Source organism: Cucurbita moschata, unplaced genomic scaffold (genome assembly GCF_002738365.1).
Source record: "Cucurbita moschata cultivar Rifu unplaced genomic scaffold, Cmos_1.0 Cmo_Scf00014, whole genome shotgun sequence".
NCBI lineage: Eukaryota > Viridiplantae > Streptophyta > Magnoliopsida > Cucurbitales > Cucurbitaceae > Cucurbita > Cucurbita moschata.
The window spans coordinates 2,025-25,424 of NW_019268530.1; the positions used below are offsets into that span (position 1 = coordinate 2,025).

The 23,400-nt window shown below is 39.7% G+C and overlaps 7 protein-coding genes across 16 annotated transcripts in view; 4 read left to right on the top strand and 3 right to left on the bottom strand.

The window, feature by feature from the left end:
* Nucleotides 1-949: 949 nt before the first annotated feature.
* LOC111452604 (pollen receptor-like kinase 4) lies at nucleotides 950-3,525 on the bottom strand. 2 transcript variants are annotated; one of them, XM_023093406.1, is made up of 4 exons: nucleotides 2,468-3,525; nucleotides 1,800-2,375; nucleotides 1,157-1,725; nucleotides 950-1,126 (listed from the first exon to the last, which is right to left on the bottom strand). In XM_023093406.1, exons 1-4 carry the CDS (start codon nucleotides 3,150-3,152, stop codon nucleotides 1,082-1,084), a joined length of 1,875 nt encoding a protein of 624 aa, XP_022949174.1. In that variant the 5' UTR covers nucleotides 3,153-3,525; the 3' UTR covers nucleotides 950-1,081. The 2 variants fall into 2 exon arrangements, with proteins under 2 accessions (XP_022949174.1, XP_022949173.1); XM_023093405.1 differs by having other exon boundaries at nucleotides 950-1,725.
* A 686-nt stretch (nucleotides 3,526-4,211) lies between these two features.
* On the top strand, nucleotides 4,212-10,656 carry LOC111452312 (E3 ubiquitin-protein ligase MARCH8-like). Of its 5 annotated transcripts, none has more exons than XM_023092965.1 (9): nucleotides 4,213-4,566; nucleotides 7,606-7,679; nucleotides 7,754-7,910; nucleotides 8,091-8,176; nucleotides 9,075-9,221; nucleotides 9,390-9,492; nucleotides 9,722-9,834; nucleotides 10,004-10,123; nucleotides 10,299-10,656. In XM_023092965.1, exons 2-8 carry the CDS (start codon nucleotides 7,626-7,628, stop codon nucleotides 10,094-10,096), a joined length of 753 nt encoding a protein of 250 aa, XP_022948733.1. In that variant the 5' UTR covers nucleotides 4,213-4,566; nucleotides 7,606-7,625; the 3' UTR covers nucleotides 10,097-10,123; nucleotides 10,299-10,656. The 5 variants fall into 5 exon arrangements, 3 of the variants coding, with proteins under 3 accessions (XP_022948733.1, XP_022948731.1, XP_022948732.1); XM_023092964.1 differs by having other exon boundaries at nucleotides 4,228-4,265; nucleotides 4,411-4,566; nucleotides 7,606-7,910; XR_002712117.1 differs by having other exon boundaries at nucleotides 4,212-4,566; nucleotides 7,606-7,910; nucleotides 9,722-9,917.
* The window catches only part of LOC111452314, a 24,751-nt gene continuing 6,608 nt past the window's right edge, over nucleotides 5,258-23,400 (bottom strand). Inside the window, exon 3 of the mRNA XM_023092967.1 lies at nucleotides 5,258-5,270. The gene's annotated coding sequence lies outside the window, so the exon portion shown is untranslated. The remainder of the gene's footprint in view (nucleotides 5,271-23,400) is intronic.
* LOC111452199 lies at nucleotides 10,989-11,412 on the bottom strand. The gene is made up of 2 exons (XM_023092789.1): nucleotides 11,234-11,412; nucleotides 10,989-11,148 (listed from the first exon to the last, which is right to left on the bottom strand). The coding sequence occupies exons 1-2, from the start codon at nucleotides 11,410-11,412 to the stop codon at nucleotides 10,989-10,991; spliced, it is 339 nt and encodes a 112-aa protein (XP_022948557.1).
* LOC111452309 (uncharacterized membrane protein At1g16860-like) lies at nucleotides 12,958-17,073 on the top strand. Of its 2 annotated transcripts, XM_023092961.1 has the most exons (6): nucleotides 12,958-13,340; nucleotides 13,485-13,657; nucleotides 14,230-15,202; nucleotides 15,537-15,692; nucleotides 16,294-16,505; nucleotides 16,604-17,073. In XM_023092961.1, the coding sequence occupies exons 3-6, from the start codon at nucleotides 14,312-14,314 to the stop codon at nucleotides 16,794-16,796; spliced, it is 1,452 nt and encodes a 483-aa protein (XP_022948729.1). In that variant the 5' UTR covers nucleotides 12,958-13,340; nucleotides 13,485-13,657; nucleotides 14,230-14,311; the 3' UTR covers nucleotides 16,797-17,073. The 2 variants fall into 2 exon arrangements, with proteins under 2 accessions (XP_022948729.1, XP_022948728.1); XM_023092960.1 differs by lacking the exon at nucleotides 13,485-13,657 and having other exon boundaries at nucleotides 12,959-13,340.
* On the top strand, nucleotides 17,626-22,419 carry LOC111452308 (uncharacterized membrane protein At1g16860-like). Of its 4 annotated transcripts, none has more exons than XM_023092958.1 (5): nucleotides 17,629-17,890; nucleotides 19,208-20,191; nucleotides 21,038-21,193; nucleotides 21,583-21,794; nucleotides 21,898-22,419. In XM_023092958.1, exons 2-5 carry the CDS (start codon nucleotides 19,295-19,297, stop codon nucleotides 22,088-22,090), a joined length of 1,458 nt encoding a protein of 485 aa, XP_022948726.1. In that variant the 5' UTR covers nucleotides 17,629-17,890; nucleotides 19,208-19,294; the 3' UTR covers nucleotides 22,091-22,419. The 4 variants fall into 4 exon arrangements, with proteins under 4 accessions (XP_022948727.1, XP_022948726.1, XP_022948724.1 ...); XM_023092956.1 differs by having other exon boundaries at nucleotides 17,630-17,890; nucleotides 19,220-20,191; XM_023092957.1 differs by lacking the exon at nucleotides 17,629-17,890 and adding an exon at nucleotides 17,899-18,037 and having other exon boundaries at nucleotides 19,220-20,191.
* Nucleotides 22,849-23,400, top strand: part of LOC111452311 (kelch repeat-containing protein At3g27220-like) — a 3,884-nt gene continuing 3,332 nt past the window's right edge. The window contains exon 1 of the mRNA XM_023092962.1: nucleotides 22,849-23,261. Within this exon, the coding sequence (XP_022948730.1) occupies nucleotides 23,052-23,261 (210 nt within the window). The 5' untranslated portion in view covers nucleotides 22,849-23,051. The remainder of the gene's footprint in view (nucleotides 23,262-23,400) is intronic.

Sequence of the window (23,400 nt, forward strand, 5' to 3'; positions counted from 1 at the left end):
CCCTAAACCCTAAACCCTAAACCCTAAACCCTAAACCCTAAACCCTAAACCCTAAACCCTAAACCCTAAACCCTAAACCCTAAACCCTAAACCCTAAACCCTAAACCCTAAACCCTAAACCCTAAACCCTAAACCCTAAACCCTAAACCCTAAACCCTAAACCCTAAACCCTAAACCCTAAACCCTAAACCCTAAACCCTAAACCCTAAACCCTAAACCCTAAACCCTAAACCCTAAACCCTAAACCCTAAACCCTAAACCCTAAACCCTAAACCCTAAACCCTAAACCCTAAACCCTAAACCCTAAACCCTAAACCCTAAACCCTAAACCCTAAACCCTAAACCCTAAACCCTAAACCCTAAACCCTAAACCCTAAACCCTAAACCCTAAACCCTAAACCCTNAAACCCTAAACCCTAAACCCTAAACCCCTAAAACCCCTAAAACCCTAAAACCCTAAAAACCCTAAAAACCCTAAACCCTAAACCCTAAACCCTAAACCCTAAAACCCTAAAACCCTAAACCCCTAAACCCCTAAACCCTAAACGCAGAGCGACTCTCAACAAGGACGTTGAGACTTTGAAAATAGAAATCTGTTGGGCTTAATCCGCACTAAAGATCAAGGAGTACAAGTGTACTCCGGATAATATGGGGAAGGGGTTTTTCTACTCCAAGGTTGACTCTGATTATATCTGACGCGCAAGCGCTAAGTAAGCAATCTACCTTATGTAATGTCAAAAAAAATCGAGGAAAATCACGAACCTCATGTAGAAACGAACAAGGTCTTACAGCACGATCACTATATCTCTTTTCTTTTTTCTTTATCTCTCCTCTATAGAAAGAGGGGAGGGAGCTAATTTTTCAATGAAATTGTAAAGAAATTTCAAATTTGATGAATTTGACACATATATTGTTGAAGAAAGAAATAAGGAAAATAAAAGGAAGGAGAGAGAGGGAAAGAAAGTATATTTATGTTCATTGTTTCCTGCCTCGAAAATAAAAGTTGAGGCAGGCAAGATTTGAGTTGAAGTAGGCGCTTGCAGTGGGGATTGAAGAAAATAAAGGTGATGAAACACAAATTTTAGCGTGGGGAGAAGTCAACTCCATCATCACTCAACTCTTCCTCCTTCAACTCTTCCTCCTTCAACTCTTCCTCCTTCAGCTCTTCAATTTGTTTTACTATCTCATTCAAGTCCGACCTTCTATCCACATCGTCCTCACAGCAACTCAACCCAATCTTCAGCATCTTCAACAGTTCGCCTTTGTTGCTCTCCCTGGCTCTCCCCAGCTCTGCATCGAACACTTGTGCAGTCTTCTTTTCCTTTATCATGTTGTTCACCCAACTGGCCAGGTCTGCTTTGATGTCATGATTTCTGGTGAGGTAGTTCTCTGGGAACCTACCAGTCAACATCTCCAGTATCACAATTCCTAAGCTCCACACGTCGCTCTTCTTGGTTATGCGCCCCAACTGCGCATGCTCCGGTGATTTGTAGGCCATCATCAGTGTTTGGCTGTGCTCAAGGTTGGCTACCGGGATTAATCCGTAATCCGTGAGCAGAGGTTCAAACGACTCGTCTAGCAGCACGTTTGAAGATTTGAGATGGCCATGGGGTGCTGCTATGTTGGGCAGGGAGGTGTAGAGGTAACATAACCCTCTTGCTATCCCTTTGATGATCTTCAACCTTGCGCCCCAATCCAGGCCTGGCTCCTCCAAGTTGTGGTTCCCTGGGTGCATATATGATTAATTAAGATACTAGTACGTACTTGATTAATTAAGATACTACTACAGCTCTGCTTACCGTGCAGATGGCTTGCCAAACTGCCGTTGTCTACAAAGTCGAAAACCAAGAGCTTCTCTTCCTTCCTGTAATAATAGGCAACCAGGGGCAGTAGATTTGGATGCGTCAACCTGCCTAGCCTTCTCATGTACTCATGAAACTCCTCTCTTCCCGCGTTGTTCATGTGCTTGTATCGCTTCACCACCACCGCACCACAGAGAACAGTTGCTTTGTAGGAAGACCCAAATGAGCCACTCCCTAATACTTCGGCGGACGCTCGGAGCAGATCCTGTAAGTCGAACCTCTCCCGGTCATTCCTCACGAACAACAGTTTGCCATTCTCTGCCCCCCTCTTCGGAGCCGGTGCCACCGACGACGACTGCGTGGATCTGTATGCACTCTCCGCTGGCTTGTTCTCCTCTTCAATACTGCCTCCTGCTGGATGCTTCCTTAAAACCAAAATGATGAAAATTGCAGCTGTCACTGCTAATGTTACCCCCAGAACTATCAGTATCACCGCAATTTTCAGCAGCCCTGAGGGTGACAACTGGGATATCTCGCATGCTGGAAGAGGATCTCCACACAAATCACTGTTACCTACAGCCATTCATAATTGATTTTTATTTATTAGTTGTTGTAAGTTACTGACATAAACTTGATCCAGTGTGCAAAGGTGATTATTAAGTTACCTGAAAAACAGGTAGGATCCATATGGCTTAAGCTTCTAGGTATGGGGCCCCTCAACTCATTGTTGGAAACATTAAGTTTCTTCAAAGTATCCATTTCAAGGTGGGGAACTTGGCCTCTGAATTTGTTTCCATCAAGTCTCAACTCCATAAGCGTAGACACGGAAGCGAGAGATAAGGGAATTTGCCCCTTGAATTCATTATTGGTCAAAAACACTTTCTTCAAAAATTTCATACTAGTAAAGGCATCGTCTGGGATTTCTCCAGAAAAATGGTTATAGGAGAGATAAACAGATCGTAGATTGCCTAGTTTGCTTATAACACTAGGCCAAGGCCCAACCAAGGTGTTGTTCATGAAGCTGAGGGTGCGCAAATGAGTCAAAGAAACGAGGGGATTCACATCAACCTCGCCCTTAAGCCCCATATTCTCAAGCCGCAGACCCTTAATATAGCCATTCATACAAAGCACACCCGCCCAGTTAGCCTTGCGGTTGTCGCAAGGAGGAACAGAGGGGTCCCAGCTGCGAAGAGAGGTGGTGGAGGTCAAAGAGCGCTTGAATTGAAGGAGGGTTTCGGCATCGGAAGCCGACAAGACGACCATTATGCATAAGGGGAGGAAGAGGAAAGCGGCGCTGATGGTTGGGGCGGGTGCGCGCATAAGCCCCGCCACGCGCACGCCCGTACGCATTGGCCTTCAAAACTGAACCACCCAACGTGGCTCTGAATTAATAACATACACACTCACCTAGGCATTGGTGGAGAATTCATGGGAAGCTAGATAGAAGAAGGCCCTTCAATGTGGAGTCACATTAATTTGGGGACCATTTTTAATTAATAGAGGTTGCGTGCGGGCGAGGAGGGTATGCAGCAAAAGATTGGCGTTCAAACGAAAGAAGGTTGGAGGGAACTGAAAAGGGTACGCTTAGATTGCAACCCCCCACCGTGTCTTCCATGCCCACCTACGATGGGGAGATATCCAAGGCCAGCCTTTGAATTTTTTAGGATGTACCCAATTTCTGTTGCCTCTCAACTATTTCCTCATCAAAGCTAGAATTGCTATTTTTTCTTAATTATCATCATATTTTAAATTTACCATTAAGTTTTGGTTGGAAAAAAGTTCATTCTTATTGCTCATTATAGCAAATAGAGATTGGGAAAGAAGAAACAAAGCATTTTTACGAGAGGAAGCTAGGGGTTATGGTTTTATTAACATAAGAAATAATATAAATCCTCCTATGTCCCATCTCAACGGAAAGTCCAAATATGAAAAGGGAAAAACAATACACTGCAATATATAAATTATAAAAATATATTTTAAGAAAAAACAATAAAAGATTTACTTTTAAAAGGAATTTAAAATATGGTGTATAAACAAACATGTGATGACCCAATTGTACGAGTCGGTCCAAAAGTAGTTCAAATGGATAACCCAGTGTTAATTCAACAAATAAATGATTCAGATCAAATTTGATTTTAAGTGGAGCTCCTTTTGAGTGAGATTGGGCTTGGGCGAACTTTGGGCCACAGGCCCTTAACGAACGAGGCTGACTGCAGGCTTCTGATCCTCCACAGATCGTCTCGGATCCTACGGAATGCAACTGGTAGCATAATTATTTGATTTACAAAATACCATTGGATGAATTTGGCTAAAATTGTTGTCATAATTACTTGATTTCTGTGAGTTTGGTAATTTTTCAACTTCTTCACCAAGAACAAAGATTAAAAAAAAAAAAGGGGGAATTAACGAACAATTGATCAAATAAATATGCTGAATCGAGACGAAAGAGAGAGAAAGCGAGAGGTGGGATGTGTCCTCCGAGCTGAATAGTTAAACCTGGATCGTTCTTTCCTCTTGCTTCACCTTTATACTCCGTTTGGTAGTTTTTTGCCGGGCCAGACAACCTACATACCTAAAACTCATACTCACGCTCTGTTAAGAGCGAGAGAGAGAGAGAGGGAGAGAGAGAGAGGGAGATCATCCTCTGCTATGGAAATGGGATCTCAGTCTTGCCTTCCCAGCTGAATCACTAGCGCCATTTCTTCCATCGATACCTTTGATTCAGTCACTTGACTTTTCTGTCTCATTCTCCTTCGCTTTACAGGTACTTTCTACTCTTAATCAATCATCCACCCCTTATCCGCATTTCTATTTCTGATCGTCTTTTTAGATCTTTTCCATTTTCCCCGTTTTCGTGCCACTGGGTGATGATTTTATGATCTGGGTTTTCGAATTTGATCCTTTTCAGATGACTTTTGACTGTAGATGGGATTAATCAGAAATGGGTTACTTCTGGATTCTTTGTTTAATTGCCCTCCGCTCTGGAATTGATCACTATCACTCTCCTTTACAGAGGGATACCATGGTTTTACTTTGTTTCTTTGATTTCAACTGTGGACTCCATCAGTATGAAGAATGTGGTCGACCTTTATTTCATTATTTTTTCTGAATTTTTTCTTTGAGCTATGATTCTATCATCTCCTTACACTCCTAGATTTGAAGTCGTTTGAGGGTTGTCATCATGGAGGATGTTCGATAAGGAGAAGATGTAGTCTTAGAAGTCTGCGTTCAGTGTGGATAACCTTGTGACGGATGAAATTCTGCCTATCTCGATCTAGGAGAATGTATTTGAAGCTGAGTTTTCTTTGAGTTTTCTTTGAGTTTTCTTTGAGTTTTCTTTTGTTCTCGGACATGTTCATGTAGTTAAAGCTGCCCGAGGAACTATACTAACCTGGATGCTAGATAGCAGTTAAGCGTCCATTTCGAAGCTCAGTGTATGCTTAAGGTTGCAGAGAAGGAAACTGTATGCTAGAAACGTAAAGCCATGCTTTTTCCATAGGGTGGGTAGCGGGAGAAGCAGTAAGAATTTTATTGACCCCTTGGAGGAGGAGATGAGAATGTTGGTTAAGGAGGAGAATGAGACTGAGCCCTTGGAGGATAATGGGTTCTCACGGCCTTCTTTCAGGACAATTGGGTGGGCATAAAAGAGGACTTATGCGGGTGCTGATGTTCTTTGAATGAGGCATTTTGGATAACTCTCTTAATCAGACTTTTGTTTGCTTTGTTCCTAAAAGAAGTGAGGGCAAACAAGGTTAAGGACTTTAGACCCATCAACTTGGTTGTGAGATTGGCACTTCCCCTTGTCTTATTTAGGTTTCCCCATTGCCCATAAACCGAATTCTATCACTTTTTGGAATCATGTTGTGGAGAAGGTGCGAAAGAGATTTGCTTTCCTCGTTTCTTTTTTTTTTTACAAGAGTGTAGATTTACTTTTATCTATTTAGTTTTTGCCCGTCTACTTCTTTTCCCTTTTTAGAGCCCCCAATTCTGTTTCTAAGTCTTTAGAGAAGCTTACGAGGTATTTACCATCGGAAGGGGTCGATGAGGGTAGGAGTGTGAATTGGGTAGATTGGGACTTAAGTGGGGAAGCCAGAGAATCTTGAGGGACTCAAGTTAGAGAATCTTGAGGCAACTTAGAAAATTTAAGGATCCCAACTTTTAATTGTAACGACCCACTTTCCAAAGTTCAAATCATGGATCATCACATGGACTCAAAAGGTCAAAAGGCGACAATTGTAAAGCAGGAGACCGAAAGGAAATTTGAAATTTAACATGCTTTTATAACTGATGTAAAAATAATTTAAAAGTACGCATCAAAATAGCTCATAAGATAGCAAGTTTTTGAAGAGAATAACATTAAAATAATATTAAAAGTAACATGGATGGAAGAGACTCAATCTATGTCCCCTCTTGCAGTCACACGTCTTCGTATGCTCCCACCATCGACTCCCACCCTCGACTGTGGTTTACGCTCCATCTAAAAATATAGAATAATATGGGATGAGTATAAAATACTCATTAGTCAACCAACCTGTAGGCTCTTGTTGGACTCATTCCTATACATGAAAACTTAGGCTATGTGTTCATAATTGTCCTTAGAGGTATCCAAACTACAACACTGTGTACTAAACCCTCAGCATACCTCCTTTAAGGAGTACCCAACCCCCCCTCGGGGTTCATAACCGGTGGGTTTTTCTCTCTCTTAGCTCTATGTTTAACGTATATCTGGTTCCTTCGTCAATCTTGCACGAATTGCACCTCGAGTCACTATGACTCATGGAAGGGCCCTAGGATAATACTCTTTTAAGTCTAGAGGAGCCCGTTTGTTCTTTCTCCTTTCAAACACGCTTCTGTCGCCGTACAGTGTTGTCGGTGGTGATAGTGTACGGTGGCGGCTGAAAACGTCTTCTCTTTATTTATTTATTTTTAATTTTCTAGCTGTCATCACTTTCCCTCTTCTTTATTTCAAATACACTGATCATCACATTAACGATTCCCGGTTGAGCCTAAAACCCCCTCATTTGTTCGAGTGGGTGCTTGGTGGGGATAAAGGCACTTACAAAAATCCTTGGAAGGCGTCTACTTTGAGCCCCCTTCCTTTTCTCTTCTGGTCTAGTTCTCCATGGAAGAGATATGAACCGTTCCTAATTTGAGGATGGAAATTTGGAGTATTTTCTGCATTGATGGATAAGATTGGCTAATTGGCAAGCTTGGTAGTTCGTTACATCAGCTCCGAAAGAATAAGTTACATTGGAATTCAGAAAATTCTATGAGTTCTTAGTTGCATTAAAGAAGAAGATATAGAGGTTGTGGCCACTAGCAAGGCATTTCTACACCCGCCCTTATCTGCCAGAAAAATTGATGAACCGGCAAGGCTTCAACATAAGGGAGCAGGAATTACTAACTAAGAGCAACCTTTGTGCTTAGGAAGCTATACCTATTTCTCACGGGTAGGTTAGGTGCCAGGACCTTGCTTCTATCCCTAACCAATTACAATAAATAGTTGTGGTTGTGGCACCCTAAGTAACCTCAACCTCAAGCACTAGTATAATGAAGTAATAACATTACACTACGGGTTTTGCAGTGATAACTTTTATCCGAGGCCAAGTACATTCCTTATTACTAAAATAAAGAATTAAGGTTACATATAAGGTAACCTCCACCTAGATTTGGTATATAAAGAAATTGTCATTGCCAGTTACGAAAGACAACGATATTATCCCATGGTTAACTGTATATATTTGATCTTCTATGTGTATAATTTCGTGCAAACTTGATTACTCTGATTTCCACAATTATGCAGGTTCGTTAATTTTCATGTAAATGATCAATCTGAGTAGTAGCTCAAGCGATGACTTTACAAGTCTGATTCAAGAGGTAGGCTCCACACAATGCAACTGGCACCAAATAATGATGAAAATGCACCCATTTTAAGTCAATTGGATTTTCAGCCACAATCTGTGGAATCGTCATCCCCGGCTGAGATTATTGTCATAGGGAGAGAGAGCTCCGTTACGGATGATGATTTACACAATCTTAACGTTGATGAAACTTGTCACCTGGTGAACGCAGACCTACCGCAATGTCGGATATGCCTTGACACCGGAGGTTTTTAACATTCTTTTTTTGTTCAATATGCAATGCAATTTCATCAACATCAGTTAAGGACAGTGTTTGTCACATTTTTTTTTAACAAATAAAAATATTGTCTTCAATGAGTTAAGATTGTCACTACATATTTTGTTTTTCTTTTCTTCTGAAGCTTCCATCTCCTGAATTTTCTTTCAGGAGAAGATTTAATCGCTCCATGCCACTGCAAAGGCACTCAGAAGTATGTCCATAGATTATGTCTTGATAATTGGAGGTCCACAAAGGTCAGTTTTCCTGAATTTCATATTGCCTCTCTATTGTCATTCCTATTGTCATTCCCTTCACCGCTAGCAGATATTGTCGATTATGCTTCGTGATATATCATCGTCAGTCTCACGATTTTTAAATGCGCCTACTAGGGAGTTCTACTCTCTTATTAGGAATACTTCGTTTCCCTTTTCAACCAACGTAGGATCTCACGATCCACCACCCCCTTGGGAACCCAGCGTCTTTATGGCACCCTGCCTGGTAACTGACCCTAATACCATTTGTAACAACTCAAGCTCACTGCTATCAAATATTGTCTGTTTTGGCCCATTATGTATCGTCGTCAACCTCACAGTTTTAAAATGCGCCTACTAAGGAGAGGTTTCCACATCCTTATAAGAAATGCTTCGTTTCCCTCTTCAACCAATGTGAGATCTCATAGTTGGTTAGAACCCGCATGGTTGAAGAGAGAAACAAAACATTTCTTATAAGGATGTGAAACATCTCCGTTTTAAAATCGTGAGGCTGACGGCGATACATAACCGGCCAAAGCAAACAATATCTACTAATAGTGGGCTTGGGCGGTTACAAATAGTATTGGAATGGCTCAAAAGATGTGCCAACAAAGACGTTGGACCTCCAAGAAGAGTGGATTGTGAGATTTAACATTGGTTGAAAAGGAGAACGAGTCAGTGAAAACCTCCTCTAATAGGAGTGTTTTTAAAACTGTGAGACTGATAGCAATACATAACATGTCAAAACAGACAATATCTACGTATATCGTAAAAAATTTTAACTAACTTTCCGATTACCAATCTAATACATCTGCTTTCATAGACGTTCCAAACAAGTGGGTGTTCGATAATGAAGTTTCCAAAGTTTTTGGCTTCTAATCCATGTCAGTAATTCTGTCAGGAGGGCTTTGCTTTTGCTCATTGTACAGAGTGCAGAGCTATGTTCATGATACGTGCAAATGTCCCTACTGATCGCTGGTGGTTAAGACTGAAGTTTCAGTTTCTCGTTGCTAGAGACCATGCGTTCATTTTCATCATTGTTCAGCTGGTAGATTCTTGTAATTATATTTTCAACTACTCTGGGTTCATTCACTTTTTAAGTCAAGGAGTTTGATTCGAGTTTGGCTAAATTTTCTTCCTTATTATTATCATATAAACCCATTTCATTGTTATGATTGATTTTTCTAGAGAGATCTTCACCTTGTGCTTTAAACAGATCGTGGCATTCTTGGGTGTGTTGGTGTACAAATTCTACGGGGAGGAACTAAGGGAAATGTTTGGTTACGAAGAACACCCATATGGGTTCTACGCCATGGCTGGTATACTGAGGCTGCCGATTAACTCCTTACTTTTTAGTCTTTCTTATATATGTATTGTATTTATTAAAGTGAATATTCTCCCACAGTTTTTTGGTTTCTTTTGATAAGAAGAACCTAGAACTTGCTGTTGGATGAATCCTTGAATGAAATCAAGCACACCGGCTTAAGAAAATGTAGTTGCTATACTACCCGACTTTTAAATGCTTCGTTCTATAATTTCCTTCTGCAGTCTTGGCTATCATCTTGGTTGGATTACTCTACGGATTCTTCATAGCGATTATATGCGGGCAGAGGATAAATGAACGCCACTACCATGTCCTTGCTAAGCAAGAACTGACAAAGGTTCAGTAACGATTTAAGATCAGAATATTGTAAAATTGTCCTCCCCCCGTTAAGAGTTTTATGTCAAAGTTGAGCTTACAGCGGTTAGCATGTATTCCACCTGAGATTGATGGTTCAAATGTCCCATCTCCTATTCTTTGTACTAAAAGAAAAACTTTATACATTTCAGGAGTATATAGTCGAAGATCGAGAACATAACAAAAGTGTTCCTGAACTAGACCCCAGACATGTTATGGAGCTAAGGATGTTAGGCCTGTATTAATGTGGAACTTCGTGAACTCTACTCGATGTAAGGAACTCTGTAGTGTATAAATTCCTCATCTTTTTATATATCACTGGAGAATTAGCATTTGGGTAATGTTGTCTGGCCATAATATTTGTTTTGTAACTTCAAAATTGAATTTACAATTATACTGCAAGAATCCTGGAGTTTTTACATTTTTTTGACCCCGTAATCTTCACAGGTTTTGATTGATCTGGCGGGTATACCTTTGAGTTGATCAAACAAAGCAAATTGTTTATAAAATTTCGCGAGATACCTAGCAAGAAGAGTCTGTTCCTTCCTCGTTTACTATAGCGGTCTGTTTGAACAAATAAGGAGTCGCTTCTTGGTTGGGCACACAGATTTCCTGGTGTAAATGGGCATTCTTCGTGATGACGAGGAAATTGCTTCCCGTGCCGCCAGGCTACCACTTACCCCTGAAGGCCATTTCACATATCCTTTTGGATTTGTATTTCTTTGTGAACGATTCAAATTAGTAAATTAAACTGTAATTTATCTGTTAGCTATAGAGTTATCCAAGATGCTTCAAGGTTAAGACAGCTATGCGTCCATACTCCTATTAATGTGTGTGATCCTTACCTCTTGGGTTCTTTTAGGCAGTCTAGATATTACTTGGTTCTAGTCTTTCAGCATTCGTATATGAAGATGTTTCACAAGGAAGGAAAGATGCGGTTTGGCTTTTGCGGAGAAAGAGGGAGAGAATTGGAGATTAGAAGCTAATCCTTCAATTTCATAGAAGAAGAAACAAACAACGTATCATAATATATGTATAACGAAGTATATGAATGAATCCTTAAGTTGGGAGTAAAAGGAAAGAAAGTAATTTGAGCACAAAAAAGGAAGAAAAAAAAGAGAAGAAATTACCGAGATTCTAGAGTTCCGAATCTGGTTGTGGTCGGAGCGTTTGAGCGGCAGCCTTGGCAGAATCCTCCACCATTTGTTTGGTTGTGTGGAAGCTCTTGGTAATGGATTCCTTCATATTCTCATTCCCGTTCACTTGTCCATCTTCCACCGGTTTTCCTGGTCGGAAGCTGAGACCCAACCATGCCGCGTTATATGTGTAAGAAACAAGCAGGTAAAGCAAAGGAAACCAAACATGCATATGAATATACTGACTCTATTTTTGGTGGGAAGAGGCAGGTGACGGCTCTATTGACCACTTTTCGAACCTCCTCCCAATAGGAGTTGGGAGGCGGAGAGGATGCTGCCGATGCCGATATTACTCTACCTACTGTTTCTTCGATATTATTTGGTGCTTCCTCGTCGGCCTTGCCAACGCCAACCACGATTACCATCCATAACACTAACACCAAAACAAAATCACCCTTCTTCATCATCTTCAATAGTCCCTCTACGAACTGCTAATTTAGTTGATATACCAAACCCCTTGCGTCTTGGGACTTACCACTACACTAATATATATACACATTATATTATATATTATATGTTGCAAGTTCCCGAAGGACTTCCAGGTGGACAGTGCATCTTCCATTTTCCATACACGTGTCCATGCTTTGGCCTTTGGAGCCAACCCAACTCTCCTTCTTTTTCATCTCATTCTCCATCAGCTATTTGAACCTTCCACCTGTCCGGAGGTAAACATATTTCTTATACTAATAATAGTTTATCAAAGCCAACTTCATTTGAAGAAGGTGAAGAGTAAAATGATAAATATTCATACCATATATACTTTCTTCGCATTGATAAACTCATCTCAATGGTTCTCCATGCCAGACTATGTATGGATACACCCAGAATCCACCTGTACACAATAATCAAATGCCAGATGCGTTGAAAGGTGGAGGACTTGTTCTGGCATCCCAACAATCAACACTTCTGTATTAAATTAACCAAATTACGGTATTACAGTATAAAGTACCAAAAACCTAAACTCAAATCCAAGTTTCTATTAAATGAATTATTATAGCATACTCGTCCTAAATTCCGCCACTAACCAACCAACCAAACAAAACCACTTGTTGTTAGTCTCCTTCAATACATGCCGCCCCTGCCATTGTTCAGAATTGACCCTGGGTGCCCAGAACCGCAAAAGCCAAAAGCGGGGTAACATCCAGGGTATCGAATATTGGAGGAATTATATTCCGGAACAGGTTCAAGTATGGATCGCAGAGATCACGAATTGCAGAGAGTGGGTGCCTGGGGAACCAACTAAGCAAAACCCTAACCATCAAAACCCCACTTGGCCATCCCTGCAGCCACCACCGTCAAAGGCGTGTGGAGATATCTGCTGGGGCGGTCCCAGAACAGGGAGCCGGCCGCCTGGAACGGACCGAGCCCAGGACAAGGAGGCCATTGTTCTTATTTTTGTTTCTTTTAGAGAGAAATGTGGGATCTGGTTTAGGATGAGTGGGTTGGAAGATTGAGAAATAATATCCAAAGTGAGAGTGAAGACTGAAGAGGAAGCAAGCATAGACGGTGAAGCCTTTGGGTTTCATATTAGAAAATGATAAATTTAAGTTTTATTCTTACCTGGGTGTTACATATATTATACACATCCGTTCCTTACAGCTATGTAGATACCGTGTAAAGGTCATTACTGTCTGTCTACATGTGATGACGTACACTCCTTGCCCCTCCATTCTCCTTCTTCCTCTCTTTAATTTAGAATCAAGATCCAATTTCATTTATGTCATTCTACTTTCTTATATGTACAAAATACCATTTGATGAATTTGGTTAAAATTGTTGGCATAATTATTCGATTTGTGTGAGTTTGGTAAATTTTCAACTTCTTCACCAAGAAAAAAAGATTTTTTTTTCTTTAAAAAAAAAAAAGGATAATGAAAGATTACACCAGTGCCAAACCAACAAAATCAAATAAAATATGCTGAATCGAGAAGAAAGAGAGAGAAAGTGAGAGGTGGGATGTGTCCTCCGAGCTGAATAGTTAAACCAGGATTGTTGTTTTGCTTCACCTTTATACTCCGTTTGGTGGTTTTTGCCGGGCCAGACAACCTACCAGTTGTTGCGGCTCTTTGAAGAGAGAGAAATTCTTTTTATACATACTCACAACTCAAACTCACGCTCAGAGAGAGAGAGAGAGAGGGAGAGGGAGAGGGAGAGGGAGAGAGAGATCATCCTCTGCTATGGAAATGGGATCTCAGTCGTCTTGCCTTCCCAGCTGAATTACCAGCGCCATTACTTCCATCGATACCTTTGATTCACTCACTGACTTTTCTGTCTCGTTCTCCTTCGCCTTACAGGTACTTTCTACTCTTAATCAATCATCCACCCCTTATCCGCCTTTCTATTTCTGCTTCTCTTTTTAGATCTTTCCCATTTTCCCCGCTTTCCTGCCACTGCTTGATGATTCTGTAATCTGAGATTTCGAATTTCATCATTTTCAGTTGAGTTTTGACTGTAGATGGGATTAATCAGAAATGGGTTACTTTTGGATTCTTTCTTTAATTGCCCTCCGCTCTGGAATCCACCATTTTTCACGTTCCTGCACACAGGGATACCATGGTTTTACTTTGTTTCTTTGATTTCAACTCTGGACTTCATCAATTTGAAGAATGTGGTCGGTCCACCTTTATTTCATTATTTTTTCTGAATTTTCTCTTTGACCTATGGATCTATCATCTCCTTACACTCCTAGATTTGAAGTCGTTTGAGGGTTGTCATCATGGAAGATGTTTGATAAGGAAAAGATGTAGTCTTACAAGTCTGCGTTCAGTGTGGATAACCTTGTGGCGGATTAAATTTTGCCTATCTCGATCTAGGACAATGTATTTGAAGCTGAGTTTTCTTTTGTTCTCCGACATTTCAAATACGTAAATTCTCTGTCCAAACAAAGTTGAAACTGGATCTCCTACCAATTCACTCTTTTCTATTGCTTTTTTTAGTCACCAACTGTCTAGTCTTGTTTTAAGCATTTCTTTTATCTTGTTTCTCCAATTCTTGATGGACAAATATATTCTGGTAAGGTTTCATTTTTTCTTAGTGAAATGAAGATTGAATACACTTTCTACCTATAAATACTGGAATTCCATCTGCTTACTGCATTTCTGGCCCTGTGATTGGGTTTTAGTAAATTGAAATTGTTCTCCTGCCCCTCTCTCTCTTTCTTATGCTATTGTTTTATTCTTGTAGGACACCGGGACTTCTATTTGGCCTTCTAATAGTTGCCTTCTTAGCTTGCTTTGGTCCACTTGAGATTCTTTGAACTGATTTGATGGGTTCCAGATTCCCATCTCATCAACTTAGCAATGGCCTCTTCGTCTCGGGGAGGCCAGAGCAGCACAAAGAAAAGGCTCCAACAATGAGTTCAGTGGCAATGCCCTACACTGGTGGCGATATTAAGAAGTCGGGAGAACTGGGAAAGATGTTTGATATTCCTATGGAGGGCTCTAAATCTAGGAAGTCTGGGCCCCTCAATGTTGCTCCTACAAGGACTGGTTCCTTTGGAGGTGCTGGGACTCATTCAGGACCCATTATGCCAAATGCAGCCCCCCGGGCGGGTTATACCACCTCTGGTCCTATTTCTTCTGGCATGATGACTAGCTCAACCTCATTCAAGAAGTCTACTTCTGGGCCACTAAACAAACATGGAGAGCCTGTAAAGAAAGTATCTGGCCCTCAATCTGGTGGAGTGACACGCCAAAATTCTGGACCTATTCCTCCAGTTCTTCCTGCTACTGGACTCATCACATCTGGCCCCATTTCTTCTGGTCCGTTAAACTCATCTGGGGCACCTAAAAAAACGTCTGGTCCTTTGGAATCAATGAATTCGATGAAAATAAATGGTCCTTCGATAGCACAAAATCCGGCTGTGACTACCCTTAGCCCAGATGATGAATATTCTTTTGGAAAGAGCTTCCCAAAATTAATACTCTGGTCTGTGATTCTCATATTTGTGATGGGGCTCATTGCTGGTAGTTTTATTCTTGCTGCAGTCCACAATCCTGTTCTTCTCATTGTTATAATTCTACTCTTTGGAGTAGTTGCTGCAATATTTACCTGGAACACCTGTTTCGGAAAGAGAGCTCTTATTGGTTTCATTTCTCAGTATCCTGATGCTGAACTCCGAACCGCAAAAAATGGGCAATATGTCAAAGTTTCTGGGGTATGTTGCCTAACAAACTACTCTTTGATTGTGGTGAAAATACCTAACTACCACTCTTGATGGTGTTGGATATTTTATAAGATATTGAATGAAATGAAATGCACATAACCATTTGTCTGGCTTTTGATTCATTTAACTATCAATAAATATGGTTTTAGTGAACTATAGAGTAGGCGTACTTCCTGTTGAAATGTGAATTTTGGGCAACAATCTACTATAAATACTACCCAAACTCCCAAATTTAATCATTTTTTGTTTTATTTTTATGATATTTTGTTGTACTTTGTAAAAGGGAATATATTATTGATGTCACAATACTCCTCAAACTCTGCAGGTTGTTACATGTGGCAATGTGCCACTTGAGTCATCCTTCCGTAAGGTTCCTAGATGTGTCTATACATCTACAAGTCTATATGAGTATCGAGGGTGGGGTTCAAAACCAGCAAATCCTGGACATCGCCGATTCACATGGGGACTGAGATCATCGGAGGTAATGTATCCATGAGGTGATGGAATACAATTGGTTGTTGACTTTTCTCTCTTCATTCCCAGATTTCTTAAAATTGAAGTCAATTGTTGCCATTAAGTAAAAAACTACAAGAACTCTTTCCCCTTTCCTGTTAATAAGCATCCAATTTTGATTAAGAAAAATAGAAGTACAGCAGATATAACGAGCATGTTTTGGGCGAGGAGTCGTGTTTGGAGGTTTTGAGCAAGGAGCTTCATAAAATTTCCCGGAAGTATGGCAATAGCTAGTTAAGGAATTCCCACCATGATTGAATCTTGATTTGCCGGAGACGGCAGTGCTCACTTGCATATGAGGACATATTCATACACATTTATTGAACATTACTGTAAGAAACATATTTTTCTGTACGTTTCAGATTTGAGAGGATATTTGAAAGGTATTCAGGTTTCCTCTGTCTGTTCTCTCATCTTCATGCCATCTCTAAAAGCAAGAAATTACTAATTTTAGAAGTGCTTTGATATTGTATGAATGATAATACCCTAATTTTGTAAGTCTGTTCTATAATTGAAATTCAATATCTATATTGATAAATTAATTTTGTGCTCATGTTTTTCTTTTATAGAGACATGTGGTAGACTTTTACATCTCTGATTTCCAGTCGGGATTGAGAGCGTTGGTTAAGACGGGATATGGTTCTAGGGTGACCCCATATGTTGACGACTCTTTTGTTGTTGACGTTAATCCATCAAACAAAGACTTATCTCCGGAGTTTGTCCGATGGCTGGGAAGGAGGAATCTTTCAAGTGATGATCGCGTAATGCGATTAAAAGAAGGGTAAGCAACTTTTGTTCTCTTACAATTCAGAGAAGAATTCAGTTCCAGTTTGATGGTTGGAAGTAGTATTGTTAAATGTGAAATGATATAAAATGTAGGTACATAAAGGAGGGTAGCACTGTTAGTGTGATGGGAGTGGTTCAGAGAAATGAGAATGTGCTTATGATCGTCCCCCCGCCAGAACCATTGACCACTGGATGCCAGTGGAGCAAATTAATATTTCCAGCTAGCCTTGATGGTATCGGCCTCAGATGCGAGGACTCATCAAAAATTGATGTGATTCCTGTGTAGTTAGTTATATGTGCATAAGAAAGTTGTTGAGGTATTGCGGTTATTATAACGATATTTTGATGATCAGGGTGCATCCACTGAACAACCAAAGAAGACTTCACTTCTCTTCTTGGCTTGATGTATAGTTTGTATTCATATTCCTTCTTTTATGTTTCTAGAGCTTGAAATTACATTGTTGGGTTTAATTTGTTATGAAGAAAAAAAACTTTAAATCTTGGGCTGGCTGGTAGTAGCAAGTATTATATGAAGAAGAAATGCAAGTATTTTTGGTGTCAGATATAACATGGCTTCTCCCTTCTATTTTGCAACTTGTGGTTGGCATTTGCATTATAGTGTTTTCCAAGTTAGAAAGTGTTAGTCTAGAAGCAGGATAGGTGGAAGGGTGTTGCTGAATCAACTGTGCAGCAGTAAAAGGCAAAGCGATGTACAGGACATATCGAAGTATTTGCATCGGCACCATCGGCACCATCACACGTAGTTGTTCATACTGAATTAAAAGAAATATGAGTTAATTTTATGTAAGATCTTCGGGAGTTCATAGAATGAAGAAGGAAAAAGGAAAAGAGGATGGGAATGTTGAAAGAGAAGAAAAATGGTTGTAAAGGAACTGATATAATGTCTTCTGATATAATTCTAACCTGGAGAACGGAAACTAAAGGAGCTTAAAAAAAGGAGGTAGGAATAAGTTGCAAAAGCTGAGATGAAATGAAACAATGCCAAATATGGGAAAGTTGGGGAACCAATGATATTTGTACATGAAATTCCCAATTGTCCTTAATTATAAATACCAAAATATAATTACTTTATCTCGTCGGATTTTAGAGACACTGAATACCGATGGTTTTCAGTAGTTAGAGAATCAAAAAAAAAAATTCTTTTTTCTTTTTTCTTTTTGACAAAACCCAGAGGGAGAGGGAGAGGGAGAGGGAGAGCGACGGAAGTCAGATAGCGAGCGAGCGAGAGAGGGAAGGGAACCTTCTTTGGGATTGAGACTGAGATTTGGATTTGGATTGGTTTTGGAAGTTTCTATTTTCGGCACATTATGTCTCCTAATCCATCTGCTATTACACCTGCTGTCACTGCTTTTCCTACTGGTAAGTGCTCAAAATGGCGTTTTCCCCCCTCTCCTATCTTCATTCTCCCCTTTTCACTTCATTTCTTCTCTACTACTTAACTTTCTAATTCCTCCTCGCTCCTAGATCTTCTCCATTTCGCTGATGTTTCTTTGAATGGGGACGTGGGTGTGTATTCCTTGGCTGTTCTTATGCTTTTCTGCTTAGCTGGTGGGAGTTTTTTTCTTTTTTTTTTTAAAACATCAATTGTTCAATTGATTATAATCTTCAAGCTTCTAAGTCTGAATCTTTTAAATGTCTTAGTAGTCTTACAGATCCTAGCGCCGTCTTCAATTTCAGTACGCAATCATGAGACATTTAATCTGTTATTTCCCCATAACCCTTTAACTTCATAATTTCGGTTATTTTCTTCTGGTGTTTTTCCTCCCTTTGTATAAAGGGTAAAACTCAAGTATTTAGTTTTTACGGTGAAGCTATTCTATTGAGGAGACATTCATGTAATCAACTGTTGTTCCTAGGATTTCTTTTCATTTCTGCCCGTTTCACATCGTCTAGTTTCCTGCACATCACCCAACTCCTCAACTCCAAACATTTTTTCATCATCACTTCTGCCTATCAGCTTGACTCGGGGTTGCTGTCTTTGTTGAATAAAGTCTGGAATTCCAGTTCTTTTAATGATTTAATGATTGTATTAGAAGCTAATTATCTGCTTGTTGATACTATACCAACAAAGTTTCTATGAAGTTGGTTATGTGTGGATACTATGTGTGTGTTTTTTACCCCTTTCCCATCGCTTCTTTTTGTACCTTGTCATTCATTATTATTCACTTTTCTAGATGTATTCATTATTATTCACTTTTCTAGATGTACTTCAGCGTGGATATTTTCCAGCAATTTAATCATTTCTTTAACACGGTGTTCAACTCCCTTTTCATATCTTAATTAATTTGTGTTGCTGTTTCCCCGAGTTTACTGGCAGTCATAGTTGTTTCTTTCTCATATGGCAATCACCTGCTGATCCTGCCCTGCATATCTCCACTTATCAGAGAAAAATGTGTGTTTAAATTTAGTTTAATGTTAAATATGGTGAATTATTATGCAGCTAGACCTCTTTTGCTCTCCTAATCATCTATTTATTTAGGGCCAATCAATTCTAATTCTGATCCAATTTAATAATGCAGTCCTATGCCTAGCCATGTTTTTTGCTCTCATATTCACGATGAACTTATCTCTGGCTCTGGCTCTTATCCAGCTTTTGAGACTTCTTTGTTTGCATTACCTGGCACATGTTTCTGTGTCTGGCTCATGTTTAATGTTTTGATTAAAATTGATTGAAAGTTTGGTCTTCAGGAGAGACTTGAGTATTACATCGGCTGCTGATATTTCCGTTGTGTTAATTCCTGTGGACTATTTTGAAGAGGCAAGATGAGTTCTAGAATACCATCTCATCAGCTTAGCAATGGCCTCTACGTATCAGGGAGGCCTGAGCAGCCTAAGGAGAAACCTCCAATTATGAGCTCTGTGGCCATGCCCTATACTGGTGGAGATATTAAGAAATCAGGAGAGCTAGGGAAAATGTTTGATATTCCTGTGGATGGCTCCAAGTCCAAGAAGTCAGGACCTATAACTGGTGGCAACTTGAGGTCTGGATCTTTCGGAGGTGTTGCATCTCATTCTGGACCTATCATGCCTAATGCTACAGCTCGCACCATGTACACCACTTCAGGTTCTTTATCTTCTCAAGGCATTTCTGGTTCAGCTTCACTAAAGAAATCAAATTCTGGACCTCTGAGCAAGCATGGGGAACCTGTAAAGAAGTTGTCTGGTCCACAGTCTTGTGGAGTGACACCTACTGGTCGTCAAAACTCTGGGCCTCTTCCTCCTGTACTACCTGCAACGGGCCTTATCACATCAGGACCCATTTCTTCTGGCCCTCTAAATTCGTCTGGAGCTCCACGGAAGGTTTCTGGTCCCTTAGAATCAGTAGGATCCTTGAAATTACAGGGTTCTGCAGCTCACAGTCATGCTGTGACTACTCTTACTTATGATGATGATTATTCATTTGCAAAGAACTTCCCAAAAATAGTATTATGGTCATTAATTCTTCTATTTGTGATGGGCTTTATTGCCGGGGGCTTTATTCTTGGAGCTGTCCATAATGCGATCCTCCTCATTGTGGTTGTGGTTCTTTTTGGTGCTGTTTGTACACTTTTCATTTGGAATACTTACTGGGGAAGAAGAGCGCACATGGGTTTCATTTCTCGCTATCCAGATTCCGAACTTAGAACTGCAAAGAATGGACAATTTGTGAAGGTCTCTGGGGTAAGTATGTTTCTTGATATTAGTAAAACGTACTAAGCCAAAGGATGTAGATAGAATTGATGAGATCAAGAAGCTAATAGTTTTTTTCCTTAGCCTGGTCTTTGTTATAATTAAGTTTCATTTCAATTGTCTGTTTTGTCCATTTGAAATCCTCAGTTACCCCCGTGTTTGGCTTTCTTCTCTTAGGATTCTATTGATTGTGTCGACTGTGTATTTCTGCACCTCATAGTCGGTTGCATGTTTTAATCAGCAAATGTTATAATTTTGGCAACCCAGATTTTCTAGTTATATTTGATAATCCAAGGGAATTACTAAATAGAAGTGTTTGAGCATAGTTAGTATGTGTTGGATATTGTCTCTAAGAGATGGTTAGAGAGGCATTACATTAGAGAGAACTGATAAATGTTCGTCTCCCCATTTGGATTCATACACAAAGTTTATCATTAAAGATACTATTTATTTTTCATCACATGACTACATGTGTGGGGAAACAACTTACTGGACTTGGTCTAGTTAATTATTTTAAAAGTTCACTTACAGATACTTTGATTTTTCTTTCAAAAAGAAAATTTCTGTTAGCCGTGTGCATTAGGAAGGGAGATTTTTGGCTGTTATCATCTTCTGATGGTTCTGATGCATTCAATGGTTAGTGATATCTTATCTACGCCCATTGTCTAATATACTGGAGGCTGATTACATCTCGATGCCCATTGACTATTTTATTGTAAGAAATGAAATGTTGCAATTTCTCAAATGGAAAAAAAAAAAAAAAAACTCTTTCTTCATCTTGTTATCATTATATCGCTTTATTTCTAGATTGTAATTTGCATTGGTCCTGTTTTAAAGGTGGTTACCTGCGGTAACATGCCTCTTGAGTCGTCCTTCCAAAAAGTTCCTAGATGTGTTTATACATCAACAAGTTTATACGAGTATCGTGCGTGGAGCTCCAAAGCTGCCAATCCTACACATCGCCGTTTTACTTGGGGGCTCAGATCACTAGAAGTGAGTGACTGAAGACTCAATTTATGGTTATAGTTGATTAATCCTTGAAGTAAATTTACTGTCTGCTACTCTCTCTTTGTTTTGGTTTTTGGTTTCTGTTTTGTGTGTCGTGGGGGGTTGAGAATCATGGCATATTATGGTTCATTTGATCATTACAAACTTATGAGTATTGAACTCCTTTTCCATTAAAAGCTATGATTCACAAATTCAGTTGGAGCTTACATAGTGATTAATGAATCAATATCATAAATACAAGATACGGACCAAATTTTTTATTCTTGAAGGTTGAAGTGGTCTGTAAATATCTTCAGCTATTTTGTCGCTTGATTTGAATGTTCAATTTTGTTATTGAGGCCACTTATAGCTGAACCTTTTGGTGTTATTCACAGAGACATGTGGTTGACTTCTACATCTCTGATTTTCAATCTGGATTAAGAGCATTGGTTAAGACTGGTTATGGCGCGCGAGTGACTCCTTATGTTGACGATCCAATTGTTATTGATGTTAATCCAGTAAACGAAGAATTGTCACCAGATTTCATTAGGTGGTTAGGAGAACGAAGTCTTTCAAGTGATGGTCGAGTAATGCGTTTAAGAGAAGGGTAACCAACATAGTGAACTTATGAGCGCTTTTGAATTAGCACATTGCACCATCCATCTAAGAACAGATATGTGGCAGGTCTTACTGTTTTATTATATGTGCAGGCATATCAAGGAAGGAAGCACTGTTAGTGTAATGGGAATTGTTCAGAGAAATGAAAATGTGCTGATGATTGTCCCTCCGCCCGATCCAATTGCAAGTGGGTGTGAATGGAGCAAGTGTATTTTTCCAGCTAGTATTGAAGGTATTGTTTTGCAATGTGAAGACATGTCGAAGAACGATGTGATACCTGTTTAGCATCTCGAACACGAACTCGTTTGACTTGAAGGAATCATCTTTCCTCATTTAATATTTGCTTTGTTGATGTTGATGTTGTTGGTAGGTAGGTAGGTTAGGATTGATGATAAATTGACAGAGATTCCGACGGTTTAAGATGGATGTATGGGGTGGTGGTGGTGTTTTTAGTTTTGGTGTATAGTTTTCGAGAGTTTCTTTTCCATGTTTTTGGTGTAGGGAAAGGGCATGAGAAAGCTTCTTGGAATAGGGAATGGGCTTGGTGCTTTGTGTATTTAAGAAGATTGACATCTTACTTTTAAATAGAATGAAAGTGTTACGTGTTTATCGTTGATCGTTGAATGTCTTCCTCAGCTGATATCATGAAACCTCACCTTAGTATTCACTTTTGAAATGACGAGAGCATAATTGAAATTCATTTGAAAGCTTAAGGGCGCAATAGAAAATCGTCACTTGCATCTATGTTTGCCTACATTTTTTTTAGAATCTCACTTTGGCTGAGAAGGAGAACAAAATACCATTTTCCTGTTTTTGTCTTCAAGGAAAAGTCTAAAAAGGATAGTATGCTTAGTTCATTACAATTTTATAACTCGACCAAAACAAAATAAGATTAAACCCAAAATGGGGTGTGAAAGGTCCTTTGGTACCATGCCCAAAACAAAAGAAATGGAAGGATATTTTGCCTCTTTGGTGGGTGGAAAGCTTGTTCACTGCGGCTTCTACTCGGTGGGAGTAAAAACATTGTCACAAATATTTATAAATAGGAAAAAAACGGAGGGACATAAATGTTAGATAATTTCTGAAAATGATCTATAAGAGATCCATTAAGCAATTGCAGTGTAAATGTGATTACAGACGAGACGGAGGGCGGGGCTTCCCCATACACAGACAAATCCTCCGGTTCACAGATCTTGAAATCGGCTTTCACTGCCCTCTGCACAATTGGGGTTCGATCGCATGAGAGATGGCGAGGCCGTCATCGAAGCACGTATCAGTGAAGTTGGTGCTAATATGCTTGGGGCTTCTTGGATTTGCTCTCATGGCCGACTTTATGTGGGCTTCCTCTTCGCGCTTTTCCTATTCATTATCTATCGCATCCAATTGGGCTCCTCCTTACCATTCCGATAGCAGCATAACGATGCCCAGAAAGCCAGATCATGGAAATCTCAACAAGGTCAGCTTCACTCTTGTCCATTGATTTGTGCAATTTACTTAACGTTCAAAGGTTTTGGATATTGATTTGTGCATAACTTTTTTTTTTTTTTTTTTTTTTTTTTTTTTTTTTTTTTTTTTTTTTTTTTTTTTTTTTTTTT